Source organism: Cyprinodon tularosa, unplaced genomic scaffold, assembly GCF_016077235.1.
Source record: "Cyprinodon tularosa strain WSP-4 unplaced genomic scaffold, ASM1607723v1 ctg798, whole genome shotgun sequence".
Taxonomy (NCBI): domain Eukaryota; kingdom Metazoa; phylum Chordata; class Actinopteri; order Cyprinodontiformes; family Cyprinodontidae; genus Cyprinodon; species Cyprinodon tularosa.
In genome coordinates, this window is record NW_024039560.1 from 100,011 (window position 1) to 113,924 (window position 13,914).

The 13,914-nt window shown below is 38.0% G+C and overlaps 2 protein-coding genes across 3 annotated transcripts; both read right to left on the minus strand.

Moving 5' to 3' along the window:
* Positions 1-2,372: 2,372 nt before the first annotated feature.
* LOC119774020 (protein pygopus-like) lies at positions 2,373-3,512 on the minus strand. Of its 2 annotated transcripts, XM_038271285.1 has the most exons (5): positions 3,371-3,512; positions 3,242-3,288; positions 3,048-3,158; positions 2,797-3,011; positions 2,373-2,617 (listed from the first exon to the last, which is right to left on the minus strand). In XM_038271285.1, exons 2-5 carry the CDS (start codon positions 3,258-3,260, stop codon positions 2,579-2,581), a joined length of 384 nt encoding a protein of 127 aa, XP_038127213.1. In that variant the 5' UTR covers positions 3,261-3,288; positions 3,371-3,512; the 3' UTR covers positions 2,373-2,578. The 2 variants fall into 2 exon arrangements, with proteins under 2 accessions (XP_038127213.1, XP_038127212.1); XM_038271284.1 differs by having other exon boundaries at positions 2,797-3,158; positions 3,371-3,510.
* A 6,881-nt stretch (positions 3,513-10,393) lies between these two features.
* On the minus strand, positions 10,394-11,916 carry LOC119774021 (zinc transporter 7-B-like). Its single transcript, XM_038271286.1, has 4 exons — positions 11,760-11,916; positions 11,612-11,670; positions 10,723-10,904; positions 10,394-10,582 (listed from the first exon to the last, which is right to left on the minus strand). The coding sequence occupies exons 2-4, from the start codon at positions 11,628-11,630 to the stop codon at positions 10,547-10,549; spliced, it is 237 nt and encodes a 78-aa protein (XP_038127214.1). The 5' UTR covers positions 11,631-11,670; positions 11,760-11,916; the 3' UTR covers positions 10,394-10,546.
* Between the last annotated feature and the right edge of the window lie 1,998 nt (positions 11,917-13,914).

Sequence of the window (13,914 nt, forward strand, 5' to 3'; positions counted from 1 at the left end):
TGAAATACATTTTTTTAATGAATGTATCACACATTTCAGTTTATCGGGAAAGATAAAACATTAGAAATATCTAAATTATAATATAAACTTATTTTATTTAAGAATCTTATCAAATTTAAGAACTGCACGTGTTGTGTGACGTTCTATAAATACTATACACCATGCCTACATTAAAAATTAAAAATCTGTTTAAAAAGAGAGGAAAGTTATAACCTGAGAAGAAAATGTATTATATATTTTTTGTTCATAGTACTCTTAAAGCTATGCACATATCAGTTTTTGGAGTGATTCTGCAGAATAGCTTAGAACATGAAATTTAGCAAAGTAAAAATATTGCAAAATTGAATAGAAAATGTTTGCAGAATATAAATAATATCTGTTAAAAAGAGAATGGGATACAATTTTATGATAGATAGATAGATAGATAGATAGATAGATAGATAGATAGATAGATAGATAGATAGATAGATAGATAGATAGATAGATAGATAGATAGATAGATAGATAGATAGATAGATAGATAGATAGATAGATAGATAGATAGATAGATAGATAGATAGATAGATAGATAGATAGATAGATAGATAGATAGATAGATAGATAGATAGATAGATAGATAGATAGATAGATAGATAGATAGATAGATAGATAGACATCTCAGCTTAAAGACTAGGCTGGATTAGCAGCTCCTTCCTGCTCCCTTTTTTACAGATGTTCTGAAATTCCTTTTTTAAATAGTTTGAAGTGAAATACTATTTAAAAAAAATAAATTCGAAATGAATTATTAATTGAAGTCTCCATTTATTTTCAATATTAATTCATTTCTCTGCTCCCAGGTGTTTGCTGCAGCTTTCTGAAAGGCTCCATCACAGCATTTCAGTTTAGTTTAGGTTCAGCTGCAATGTTTGAGATTGTTCTGTTAATAATAATCCAGTTTGGATAAAGCTTCATCTGTCAGATAGATGGCTTCTTATGTGATTATGGAATGTTATATATTATATAGTGGAGTTCATGTTCCACTTGGTGAATGTGAAGAGCTCAGGTCCTGTCGTTACAAAAGAAGCCCAAATCAACAGCCCACCACCACCATACTTTCGGTAACTTTCTCTAAGTGGGTATAAGGTGTTTGTAGTTATCGACTGTGACTGTATTTTTTTTTCTAAACATGCTTATGAGCATTATGACCAAATATCTCTACCTTGTTCCCATCTGCCAAAAGAACATTATCTGATAAGAATTGAACTTCAGCAAGATGCACCTTTTTTGTGTTGCATATGTTTTTCATAGATATAAATCCTGGATATGTTTTTCAGGGAAAAAAATCTTTGTCTCTGTGGTTTGTTGAACTTCAGAGAGTTTGCAAAGGCCATAAACCCTTCAGAGGTTTATGAGCAGCAAATGTTGTGTCTTTTAATATTATTAATAATAACTGTCCACTTTGAGTTGAGTTTTAAATACATCATTATGCTTCAGAGGGGTCAACTTATAAAATCTTATTTCATAGAGGCAATTATACCGATTATTCTCAGGTGTTCTGTGAATTCATGGAGCAGTGTTCAGTTGCCTGTAGCCACATGTCTATACTGTATTTATTTAACAAAGGGAACTTTGCCCTGACACCTGGTACTAATTACACAATTTAAACTTTATTTCCCGAAATTTTAACTTGATTTATGAGTCAGAAGTAAAGCTTTCTTACAAAATATTCCCATCATCAGGCTTTAACCTCAATCTCTGCAAACACTTGAACTTTCCCCCTTAATGCATGACTGCAAGTACATTGCATCAGGGAATTTTGCAATAATGGTTTGTGTTTCCTGCTGTATGAAACAGAAGAATAGTTATGGACAAAAACATACTTTAGTAGGTAGATGGTGTGAGTTGTTGATATGATGTGTTTAGTTTTCTCCAAACAGCCGCAATGCATCGTGGACAAATATCTCAACCTCAATCTCAATCTCAACCACTGCTGCACACAGTGACTAAGTAGCACTGTGGCCTTTGAATCAGAACAGTTAGCTCTGATCTTTGCATTTGTATTCAGTGAACAGTGATTACAGATTCAGCAGCTCCAGCAAACAATTTACCACTGGACCATGGTGCACCTAAATGAGTTTAAACCAGTTTTATTGGTGCAATAGATAAGGAAACTTTGACCTTTAAGGTGAACCTGTGTAAAAGGGCGTTTCTTGCTGCTAGCAATCAGTTGATTGTACAGGTTATCAAAACAGAAATATTGCAGCAGTAGAAAGAGGGTGTGATGATCTACTTTGTGTTGTGCAAGGTCATCACGAAAAAAAAGAAAGACAGAGAGACGGAATAATAAACATAATAAACTAACTCAGAAAAAAAGCCAAGAAACATGATTTACATCAGTTTTGTTTTCATTTTATTTTGAAGAAATCTACATGTTTCACATAATAAAAGCTGACAAGTTCTGAGGAGTCATTTTTCTAGCAGGAGGATTTTTTTAATTGACAGCATCTGTACGCTGCAAATACCTAAGATTAAACTCAGAAGCAGAAGAGAGTTGAAGGACTAGAAATGATGGTTCTTCTACATGAAAGAAGTTTTCCATCTAGTCGGAGTCGCTGCTGCTGCTGCTGCTGCTGGAGGCCTAAGAGAAACACATAAAATAAGGAACCACATTGCTTAGCTTGAAAAGTTCTCAAGCTTTATTAGGTCTGTTTTTTCCCACAGAGTTAGATCTAAACATATGCATTTTGCAGAAGAGCTTTTTTTTTGCCATTTTGTTTGTATCTTGTTACAGAAGCATAAAAAAGAAAATCTTCTTACCCCATGACCGTCCTTCCCCTTCTTATGCTTATGCTTGTCCTTATCCTTGTGCTTGTGTTTTTTCTTATCCTTGTGTCCATGACCATGGTGGTGACCATGATGCGGGTCTTGATAGTGTCCGGGTCCAGGACCGTACCCAGGTCCTGGTCCGTGTCCAGGATGTACTGGATGTACAGGATGTCCAGGATGTATTGGATGCACAGGCTGTCCAGGATGTATTGGGTGCACAGGCTGTCCAGGATGTACAGGATGTCCTGGATGTCCAACTACAGGAGGACAGTTTGACATCGGTGGAGGAAAAGCAGGGTTAGCACCTGGCATCTCCTGAGGTTGGTTGGGGAACCCTCCAGGGAACTGGTTCCCTTAACACAAAAAAAGGGGCAAGTTCAGTCCGTGCACATTACAAAAATAAATGATAATCAGTTTGATGAGAGGCTGGGCTTACCTTGATTCTGGCCGTACATTCTGAGAAATCTGCTGAAATGACAGATTCTGAAATGGAGAAAGCATGTATTTCAGTGAGGTTTGTGATGTTTAACATGAAGAATTGACCCAAACAGAAGTGCTTTCATACCTGGTTCCAGAAGATCTCCTGATTCTGCTTAAACCTTCAGTCTCTTTTATCGTCTGCTGCACCTTTATTTCAGGAGGTCCTCATCAAAGTACCAGGGCAGGTCTTTACTACCTACATGACCTACATGAGATCTGGTGTAATAATTAACTTTAACAGTCTGCTGGGTGGAGGTAAACCTTCTTCCTACTTAGTTCAGTGTCCGTTTTTTATTTAATTTTAGTTTTAGTCCCTTGGATGTTTTTAAATTCCTGCTTCCCAGAGCAAACAACTGTATTACTTAAAAAAAAAAAAAACTCTTTTAGCAAGATGCACCTCAGCCTTATGCTTTTAGAAGCAAGCATCAAAGCCTTAAGCATCGTTCTGGTTGATATTTTACTGCGCTAATCTTCCTGCTCTATTACTCCATGGATACGTGGGCAACACCCAGAATAGATCTCCAGTCTACCACAAGAAAACACAGAGACACAACAGACAAACAACCATGGAAACACACAATGTAAAATATATGGAAACCAATGAGCATTTTTTCTAGATTGGGGCAGTACCAGAATACAACCATACATCTATGGAGACATCATGGAAACTCCCTGGAGAAAAGCCGCAGTCTGGTATTCAAACCAAAGATCATCTTGTTGCAAGTTAACAGTGCAACTAAATGTACAACTACTCCTTCAAACATACTCCTCATCATTGTGTAGAAACAACTCTGTCTTTGTCCCATCAGACCAACAAACGGTTCTTCGTTTGGCTCCTCAATGTGGACCGTTGCCTCCTTCAGTCCAAATCTAAAGGTTTGGATTTCTGAGCTTGAACATCTTTTCTTGTTCTACATCCTCTCAGACTGTAGTGATGTTAAACTGCCATTACTGGGATCAGTTACAAAGGTGTTCTACCACTTTACGAGCATTCAACTGAAAATCCGATTTTAGGACAGCTTTGCAAAAAATCTGAGCCCAGCATGTAAATGTATGGATGATGATTAAACTCCAGTAAACTAACCAGTTTGAATCAACTTAAAATAGAGACTTAAAATAGGAAATGTCAATGTATAAGATTGGAAAGCCAAATCATTTGAATATGTTACTTGTGACGCCACATGACTAATACGTGTTTTGGGCACTGTCAATGTGTTGTCTTCACCTTTTAATTGGTCACACATAGTTAACACACTAAGACCACATAACAACATGTCAACTATGTGTCAAATACACATTGATTTCATGTCATTAAGAGCCGTTCGGTTCAGTTTAAGCTGGTGGGTTTTGGCTCTTTCCCATTACCTAGTAACCTGACTCCGCCAGATGGATTTGCTCCGCATATCCATCTGGAAACCTTCCGTTGCAGAAATTTTGGGAAGGGGCGAAAATACTAATTAGCTGATTGGCCTATGTTGGTGATAGAGGGACCAAATAAACCAATCAGATCAACGAAGCATATGACGTACTAACAGAGCGACGTCGAAAACACAACCACAAGCCAGGCTACTCTTGCCGAAACCAGTTGGGAGAAGAGCAAAAACCACTTTTCCTCTGCGGAAAGCCTCCAGAGCAGTGTTTTGCTCTTCCGATTCCGATAAAACTTGCTCAATAGCCACGCTAACGTTAGTTTCATCGGCTGAAGCCGCCATGTTCTTTAGACTGAACTGTCCCGCTTCTCGTTGCGTCACACCTCAACCCGCCTCAAAGCCAACGCTGATTGGATGTTCGTTTGGTGAACTGCTCCAAATTTTCTTCAATGGAGAGTCTCCAGACTGATTAGAGAGTGAAATCTTGAAAGCTCGCAAGATCAGGATGGTCTCACGAGGCTAATTACCTAGTAAGTAGTAGGGTTAAACCTAGTGGCGGCTGGTGGAGTTTCCTTCAGGCGGGGCTATAAATTCAAAATACCGTAAATTCTCTAATATTGGCCTGTATTCCATTAGCGGCCGGGACTCTAACATTGGCCGGTCTCGCTGTCAGAGGAGGTAAATAATGGCTGGTCTCTAATACAGGCCGGGGCTATAAACTTTTTTCTGGGCATACCTCAACATTATACTTGTGGCAGTAACATACAAGTACCACAGCCCTGCGCTGCCGGACGACAGGCCCTGACTGCTGCCCGTCTGCGCGAGGAAGAGAACAGACACGCAGCAGAACATGAGGAGGAGCGCGAGTGATGACGAGATTAAAGGGAGAGATGAAGAGGAGGAGGAAACTGAGGAGGAGGATTAAACAGAGTTGGAGGATTTTTTTTTTCTTTTTTACTTCAAACCAAGCGAGACATGGTAACTGTACTTTTTCAATAAATGAACCTAGTGTTTTATAGGTTCAAATAGACACAAAATCTCATTTTTATTCATTCCACTGGTAGTCTGTTTTGCTCAAATAGCAATAGAGGCCTGTCTCTAATTCTGGCCTCTTTCCAATAAAGGCCTGGACCGCGATGCACTTGAGTGAAATAAAGGCCCGGGCCTATATTAGAGGATTTACGGTAGATGTATACCAAAAATCAATCAAACGTATCCTAAATTATCACACCAGTAAATTTATAAGAATGCCAACAACAAAAAACATTATTAAAACAAGACATAATTTCATGTACATTTTTATTTTTGTAGACAAATCATGCCCTTCTGACGCTTCGTGAAGGAAAATATGGGTTTTGTATGGTTAAATATTGTGTCACAAACCTAAAAAAAAATAATTATGTACCAATTTAATAATGGAGAAGCTATTAGTTGGCTTTTTCTCTTTTTTATGTATAAAAACTATTTATTTTCCGAGAATGAGTTTATTTAAGAGAAACTATGCAAATTAACAAACATCTAGAAAAAGTTCACATTATATTATATATTTATATAATATAATAATTTATAATAATATTATATATTATATTATTTTCCATGAGAATCCCAGATTGTTCATGCTTCTTTCCCCCTTCTAAAAAGTGCTTTAAATCAGTCCTACCTGTCTTGCTGGATGGATTAAGGCAGGTATGACAGGTATAACCCCAGGTATGACCTGATTAATATATTATATTGAAATATGTGACCAATCCAATGAGGAACGAAACAGTTTTGCTCGTCTTTAAAGATTAAGTATTTATCTTTCACATCTGGAAGATAAACATTTCTTACAAAGGGAAGAAAATAAGCTGATATGTTTCGTTGCTGCAGGAAAACCGCTTACAATAAGAGGTTTAACCCTTCTACTAAGCAGCCAATGGGGAAAAACCTAACACCCACACGCTCAAATTGGCCAACTGGCTGAATGGCTACTAATCAAATAAAATCTAGACAAACACGTTGACAGAGTGCAAACAGCGCACAAAACACAAGTTAGTCACGTGTTGTTTACATGTCAGAAGTCCCCTATTTCTGAAAGAGTTGGCTTTGCATATACACTATATTGCCAAAAGTATTTGCTCACCTGCCTTGACTCACATATGAGCTTAAGTGACATCCCGTTCCTAATCCATAGGGTTCAATATGACGTCGGTCCACCCTTTGCAGCTAGAACAGCTTCAACTCTTCTGGGAAGGCTGTCCACAAGGTTTAGGAGTGTGTTTATGGGAATTTTTGACCATTCTTCCAGAAGCGCATTTGTGAGGTCGCACACTGATGTTGGACGAGAAGGCCTGGCTCTCAGTCTCCGCTCTAATTCATCCCAAAGGTGTTCTATCGGGTTGAGGTCAGGACTCTGTGCAGGCCAGTCAAGTTCATCCACACCAGACTCTGTCATCCATGTCTTTATGGACCTTGCTTTGTGCACTGGTGCACAGTCATGTTGGAAGAGGAAGGGGCCAGCTCCAAACTGTTCCCACAAAGTTGGGAGCATGGAATTGTCCAAAATGTCTTGGTATGCTGAAGCATTCAGAGTTCCTTTCACTGGAACTAAGGGGCCAAGCCCAGCTCCTGAAAAACAACCCCACACCATAATCCCCCCTCCACCAAACTTTACACTTGGCACAATGCAGTCAGACAAGTACCGTTCTCCTGGCAACCGCCAAACCCAGACCCGTCCATCAGATTGCCAGATGGAGAAGCGCGATTCGTCACTCCAGAGAACGCGTCTCCACTGCTCTAGAGTCCAGTGGCGGCGTGCTTTACACCACCGCATCCGACGCTTTGCATTGCACTTGGTGATGTATGGCTTGGATGCAGCTGCTCGACCATGGAAACCCATTCCATGAAGCTCTCTGCGCACTGTTCTTGAGCTAATCTGAAGGCCACATGAAGTTTGGAGGTCTGTAGTGATTGACTCTGCAGAAAGTTGGCGACCTCTTCGCACTATGCGCGTCAGCATCCGCTGACCCCGCTCCGTCAGTTTACGTGGCCTACCTCTTCGTGGCTGAGTTGCTGTCGTTCCCAAACACTTCCATTTTCTTATAATACAGCTGACAGTTGACTGTGGAATATTTAGGAGCGAGGAAATTTCACGACTGGATTTGTTGCACAGGTGGCATCCTATCACAGTTCCACGCTGGAATTCACTGAGCTCCTGAGAGCGACCCATTCTTTCACAAATGTTTGTAAAAACAGTCTGCATGCCTAGGTGCTTGAATTTATACACCTGTGGCCATGGAAGTGATTGGAACACCTGATTCCAATAATTTGGATGGGTGAGCAAATACTTTTGGCAATATAGTGTATATGTAAATCTGTATTTGTGATCCTGTAATCCTATCCAAAAAACACAAACCTTGTTTTTTGACAACCTTTTTTACCTGGAAAATTATCAGTTCCAGTAAATCAAATAAAGCCCGGAATCAAGATGAAAAAAAAAAAACAACATAACGGCAAGAAAAAATCTTTGGAACTGCACTCTGTCAATCCAATGGTATGATTTTGTTCCTAAATGTTTCATATAATGTTTTGCTGAAAAACAACACACAAAAACAGATGCTTTCATTGTTGCCAGGGGAGACAAATTTCTGCAAAATCAGCAATCAACATCTTCAGTTAATATAAAGTTCAACTGTTTTATGTAGAAACCAATCAGCTCGAATTTTACTGCAGATGAAAATTCTGGCATTTGGACTGGAGTGCAATATTTTTAAATGGGCAAACAGTTGCACCCGCGCATTTCTAGGAAAATATGTAATAAATAAAAGATATGGAAATGATGAAAGCTGGAGTTCTACAGGTGAACTGCTGGGTGTGTCAGTGTTTGTGGAAAATGTGAATAAAGGTCGCGATTCACCCGTCCATAGAAACCGAAGTATAATAAAACATCACACCTCTTACTAGAGCAAACAGAGAAACGGAAGTCAAATGAGGTCAGAGGAAGAAGGAGTAAGATAGACTATTTTCCTACTTAAATTCTACAAAAGTCTTTATACCTGTACAACTTCTCTATTTTGTCACTTTCCTTAAAGATCCATGTGCTTTCTTGGGATTTTATAAGGAGTTTGGTTTGCAAATAAACGTCCACCTCCCAGTTTACAATTCTTCTCTACTTTATGTTGGTCCCATAAAATCACAATAAATATACATAAAAGTTTGTGGTTATAACGTGACAAAATCTGTGAAGGTTTAAGGTGTGCAAGAACATATGCAGGACACTGTAAAAATGTATTAAAGGACTAGAATATTTACATGTATTATTTTTAAATCCGTTGATTTAAGTCACCACATTTCCCTTTGATAAAGACAAATTAATATTCATGAACGATCATTTCTGCACATAATGAGGAAAAATTAAAAGAAAATCTCTGGACCAAAAAGACGTTATCAAATTGGGGTTTAATATTCAATTCAATTCAATTCAATTCAATTCAGTTTATTTATATAGCGCCAAATTCACAACACATGTCATCTCAAGGCACTTTACAGTTCAACCAGATCATACAGTCAAATTGATACAAAGTTTTCTATCTAAGGAAAACCAGTTGATTGCATTGACTCATTGACTCAAATACAATCCCCCACACTAAGCATGCTTGTAGCGACAGTGGAGAGGAAAAACTCCCTTTTAACAGGAAGAAACCTCCAGCAGAACCAGGCTCAGTGTGAGCGGCCATCTGCCGAGGCCGACTGGGGTTCAAGGAGACAGAAGCAGAGATACAAAAAGCAGCTGTAAAAGGCGGCCCCGTCCAGGAAACACACAGCCAGGCAGACGAGCTCCAAGGCAGCTCCCATGCCAGAGGACGAAGAGAGCACATCCACTCAGTCACGGTCAGAGAAACAGGACCACACTGGAAAATATGTTCCATATAATAAAAGTAATTTGACCTACAAAGACAAGAGAGATTAGATTAGTTGGTTCCTGGAGCATCGGATCATAAGGGGTAAAAGTAAGACTTTAAGGATGCCCTTTAAATACATTATCAATATCTAAATCTGATCACAGAGTGGGGGTGTATGAGACAAATTGATCGTTTCTTGCAGTTTTGGTCCAGCATGAGTTCCATAGAGGCTCAATCTCAGAATAAACTGCAACTGATATAATCCTGAAGGTACAACATCAGGAAATCTGAGCTTTCACTGTGAATACATTTTTATATTTACATTAAAGAGTGGTACGCATTTCCAATGCAACTCGGAACTCTGTTGATCTGACTTGGATGTAAGTCATGGATCAACATTATCTGAAGTCAGACTGTCTCATTTTTACTGCTGAATTATTTTTGCCTGTTTGCATAAGATTAGTCAATTTTGAGTATTTCCATGTATTGTCTGTTCTGCAAAGGCAACTTCTATCATTTTAAGAAGTCGAGGTTTTTCACGTGAACTTCAAGGTTTGCTGATACTTCCCAACACAAAAGGGAGCCCAAGTATAAAAATTTAAATTAAAACAAATCTTTAGGAGAAACTTTAGAATTCTGGATCAGAAGCAGTTTTAAAATCTGCAAGGTTTTAAAAATCTAAATTCATTTGGACAAAATGCCTTACTGTTGAACTAATGAGAGCAAATTGCACCATTCATTTTAACTTTGAAAAGTGAAACAAAACCAATAACACAGAAATCTTTAACTTTTTTGAATTTCATATTTTTTATTTTTAAATCAGTACAATGCAAGAAATCCAGCAATGTTTCATTCTGCTTTTGAAAAAAAAAAAGATCATTTGCATTTATAGAACCTTAAAGGTATTTTTGTGTAAAGCCCATTTTCATTGGGACTACAGACAAGCTTTAGATGTGGAATAAACTGATCGTTGCAGATTATTGGAGCTGAAGATGCTCGTTACGCCTCTGTCTAATCAGAGTCGCTGCTGCAGGAGCTGCTGGAGGACTGCAGGGGAAGAAGAAATAGAAGCAGGTGTTACTACTACACCTAAATCTGACTGTATGATACATCAATATTTACTCACAAAACATTGTCAAGATGTGAAAAAAAATGTATGTTTAGTGCGGAAAGTAACACAATCTCACCGCATGACAGTCCTTCCCTTTCTTGTGGCATTTGCTGTGTTTGTGGCCACCCTTGTGCTTGTGCTTCCCCTTGTGTCCATGTCCATGTTCCTTGCCACCACAACCTCCATGTCCGTGTCCGTGTCCGTGTCCATGACCATGTCCATGACCATGATCATGTCCATGACCATGACCGTGTCCTCCTAAGGGCATTTTTAGAAGAACTTTAGAATGAAGTAATGTAGAAACTTGTAATCTGCAGAACCTTTTTATTCTAGTTTCATCAGAAACAAGCAGATTTTCTTGCAATCTCTCAGATGGTCCTGCTCAACAGTTTTATAGGCTTTCTGGGGGTTTTTGAAGGTTTTACTTGAGACGTTGGCTACTTTTTCACTCACATTCAGTAGCTGACCACCTCAACTCTAACTATTGTAAATTCTACGCTTTAAACCTTTTTTGATTTAGTGTAAAAATACAGTTCAGTATTTCATTTATTTGTTTATTTTTTACACTACAGTATTTTTTACCGTACAGTTCATTTGTTTTTATTTTTTAAATCCTAACTATTATGTTATTCTTATACATTTTTCTAAGGTCCACATTTGTGTGACCATTTTTTCTATAATCTTTTAGCTGCTGTAAACACCAGAATTTCCCCATTGTGGGAGAATGTAGCGATTTCCTATTGTATTTCCTTCCACTGTTGGGAATTACTTTACTAAATTACTCAAAACACCTGACTTTCCGCATAACGGAATATTCAATAATATTTTGTTTGCTATTTTTGTTCCTCTAATCTACAGACAAACCAAAGCTATGGGTTTGTTTTTATATGCAACCTTTAAACATTAGTAGAAAATGTGCCTATTTTGGAAAGACTATTAAAAACTTCAATGACTGCAATACTTACCATGGCATTGTTTATCCATCTCGGAGCTTCAGCGTCTAGCAGCTTCCAAATGCAGAAGTCTGTGAATAAAAAGCAGAGGTGTGGATGATAGATGAAAAAAAATAATGTAATTAACTTACAATCATGATCTGATGTGCCTCTATTGTACCTTTGAAGGCTGCAGAGAAAGAATCCTCAGCTGAGTTTGTTGCAGGTGAGTCGATCCTATGACCTCTCTGCAACTTTGTGCTGTTTTTACATGAAGCCGCACCTCAGCCTGAACCCGCCCCCTCTGTATCAGCGGTGCCAGAACTCCCAGCAGTCATCCTGTGTTTGGAGTAAAAGATGTGGTCACTAATGTTTATAATCATTGCCACTCCTTGACCTCATATTAGGTTTGATAAGCTGTTGTTTTTTTTTTTCAAGCCCTAAAAAATAAATCTACAACCCAGCCTACAAGGTAAATAGACCTTAGACTGGATAACCTGGCCTTTATTTTGTATTTTCTGCAGACCATGGTGGACAGAACCAGTTTGCTGGCATGTTTGAACAGTTGGAGGATTGTAACTAGGTCTTATCATGTAATAAAAACAGTATTTTCACATTTTCAGTTGCAAAATACTCAGTCATCCTCGAAGAACCAAAGGTTATTGACACTCAAGGCTCACAAATCAAGTCCACTGCCAAGAATTTCAATAAAACACTTTCCAGTGTTTGGAACAACTCTTCTAGGAACCTACAGGAAATATTTTTGCTATTTTTCTAACTGCATGTTTGTTTCAAAGAGGAATCTGGATCAGAAAATAAAATAAAAAACTGGATAACATAGATTGATTGTTTTAATTAAGGTATTAAAAAGTAAGGCAGAGATTACAATAAAATTATTATAGAAATACTCATAAGGGCCTCCTACATATGTAAAAAAGTTTTCCATCAAAAGATGAGTCTATCTTAGAAATTACACAAATTATCAAGGAATTACAACATCAGCTATCTGTCCCCTGCACTGAACTGTGATCGAACCCTATTTTTTTTACTCTCATTGGTGTCAGGTGGTTCCTGTCTGGTTCCAACTGGATTTCTTTATTAGATGTGTTACACCCAATAAGTTTTCCTGAACTCTGTCTCATTTTTCTTTTTCTACAAATGTTATGTTCCCATGCCAACTTCTCAAAAACATAATTCTGCTCAGCAAAAACCGTAAAGGTCAGATATATTTCTGTCAGACATTTGAACTGTGATTCACCACTTAAAAGATTCTCCTTCTGCCACACAAATTAATCACGTCTGATTTCAGTTCTGTAAACTCTATCCACCACATCTTAACTTTTTATCCTCTTGTGGCTTAAACCTTTAATAATCTGATGCTTTAACACCAACTTACCTAATGTTTTAAATAAATTAACTAAGTTTAAGCTGATTCATAAACACATAAACAAACAAATACAAAACGTTTTGATTTCAAGCTTATCTACAAGTATTAATAAACTGAATACTAATCTCTAAATGAAACTGTAATTACTTATCGCGATAAGCAGACTTCCAGCAAAGATCATGTCTGCTTCTTATTTAATAAGCAAACACAAACGCTCTTGGAAACAATTCCAAGATATTCGTACATCTAATAAAAAAATCCTAAGCAGAAACAAGTGTGGCGGAATCCCCAAACACTGAATCTTTCAAAACCTCAAATTTTTCCAAAGCTTTTTCTTCTTCACAGGAACGTTACTGCGGATAAGTTTGGGTGGGGCCTTTCCCCAACTATCTGAAGTCTGTTATTCTGTAGATAAAATTATCACGTCGCTTGGATTTTTAGAACCATGTCCTTTATTTAAAGGGATTTTGGACCATAAATCAATGCTTTGTGTTTGAAAATATTAAAAAAATCCTAAAACAATTGTCAGGCTGTTAATGTGGTCTTTTTTTAGGGTTTATTTAATAGGCCAGGAGCTCTTCTGCACACCAAATGTTTCCAAAGTCCTGTTAAGCAGGTGAGGCTTGATTCAAACTTGTTGAACAACAAAATAATGACCCCAAACACAGCTGCAGATCTAGGATACAATGACTGAAATCGGAAAAGATCAAAGTGTTGCATTGATCTAGTCAAAGTCCAAACTTCAGCCTGATTGAAAAGCTTTGCAGAGACCTGCAGAGAGCTGCACGGATACAAATGTCCTCCATAATGATGTGAGAGACTGAAGTCAGACAGGTGTAGAAAAAAACATCTCATGCTAACGGCTCTTATTGTCTAACAGTGGTTCTCCAAGCTGCTGTTTCAGTAAAAGAAAACAAATAGACTGGGTACCTGGTTGCAGATTTTTTAA

What these genes read in the sequence shown, in the direction of transcription:
- LOC119774020 (XM_038271284.1), bottom strand. An exon ending in AGGGGAAGGACGGTCATGGG is followed by an intron (nt 2,618 to 2,796) that starts GTAAGAAGATTT and finishes TGTTTCTCTTAG; the next exon opens with GCCTCCAGCAGCAGCAGCAG.
- LOC119774021 (XM_038271286.1), bottom strand. An exon ending in AAGGGAAGGACTGTCATGCG is followed by an intron (nt 10,583 to 10,722) that starts GTGAGATTGTGT and finishes CTTCCCCTGCAG; the next exon opens with TCCTCCAGCAGCTCCTGCAG.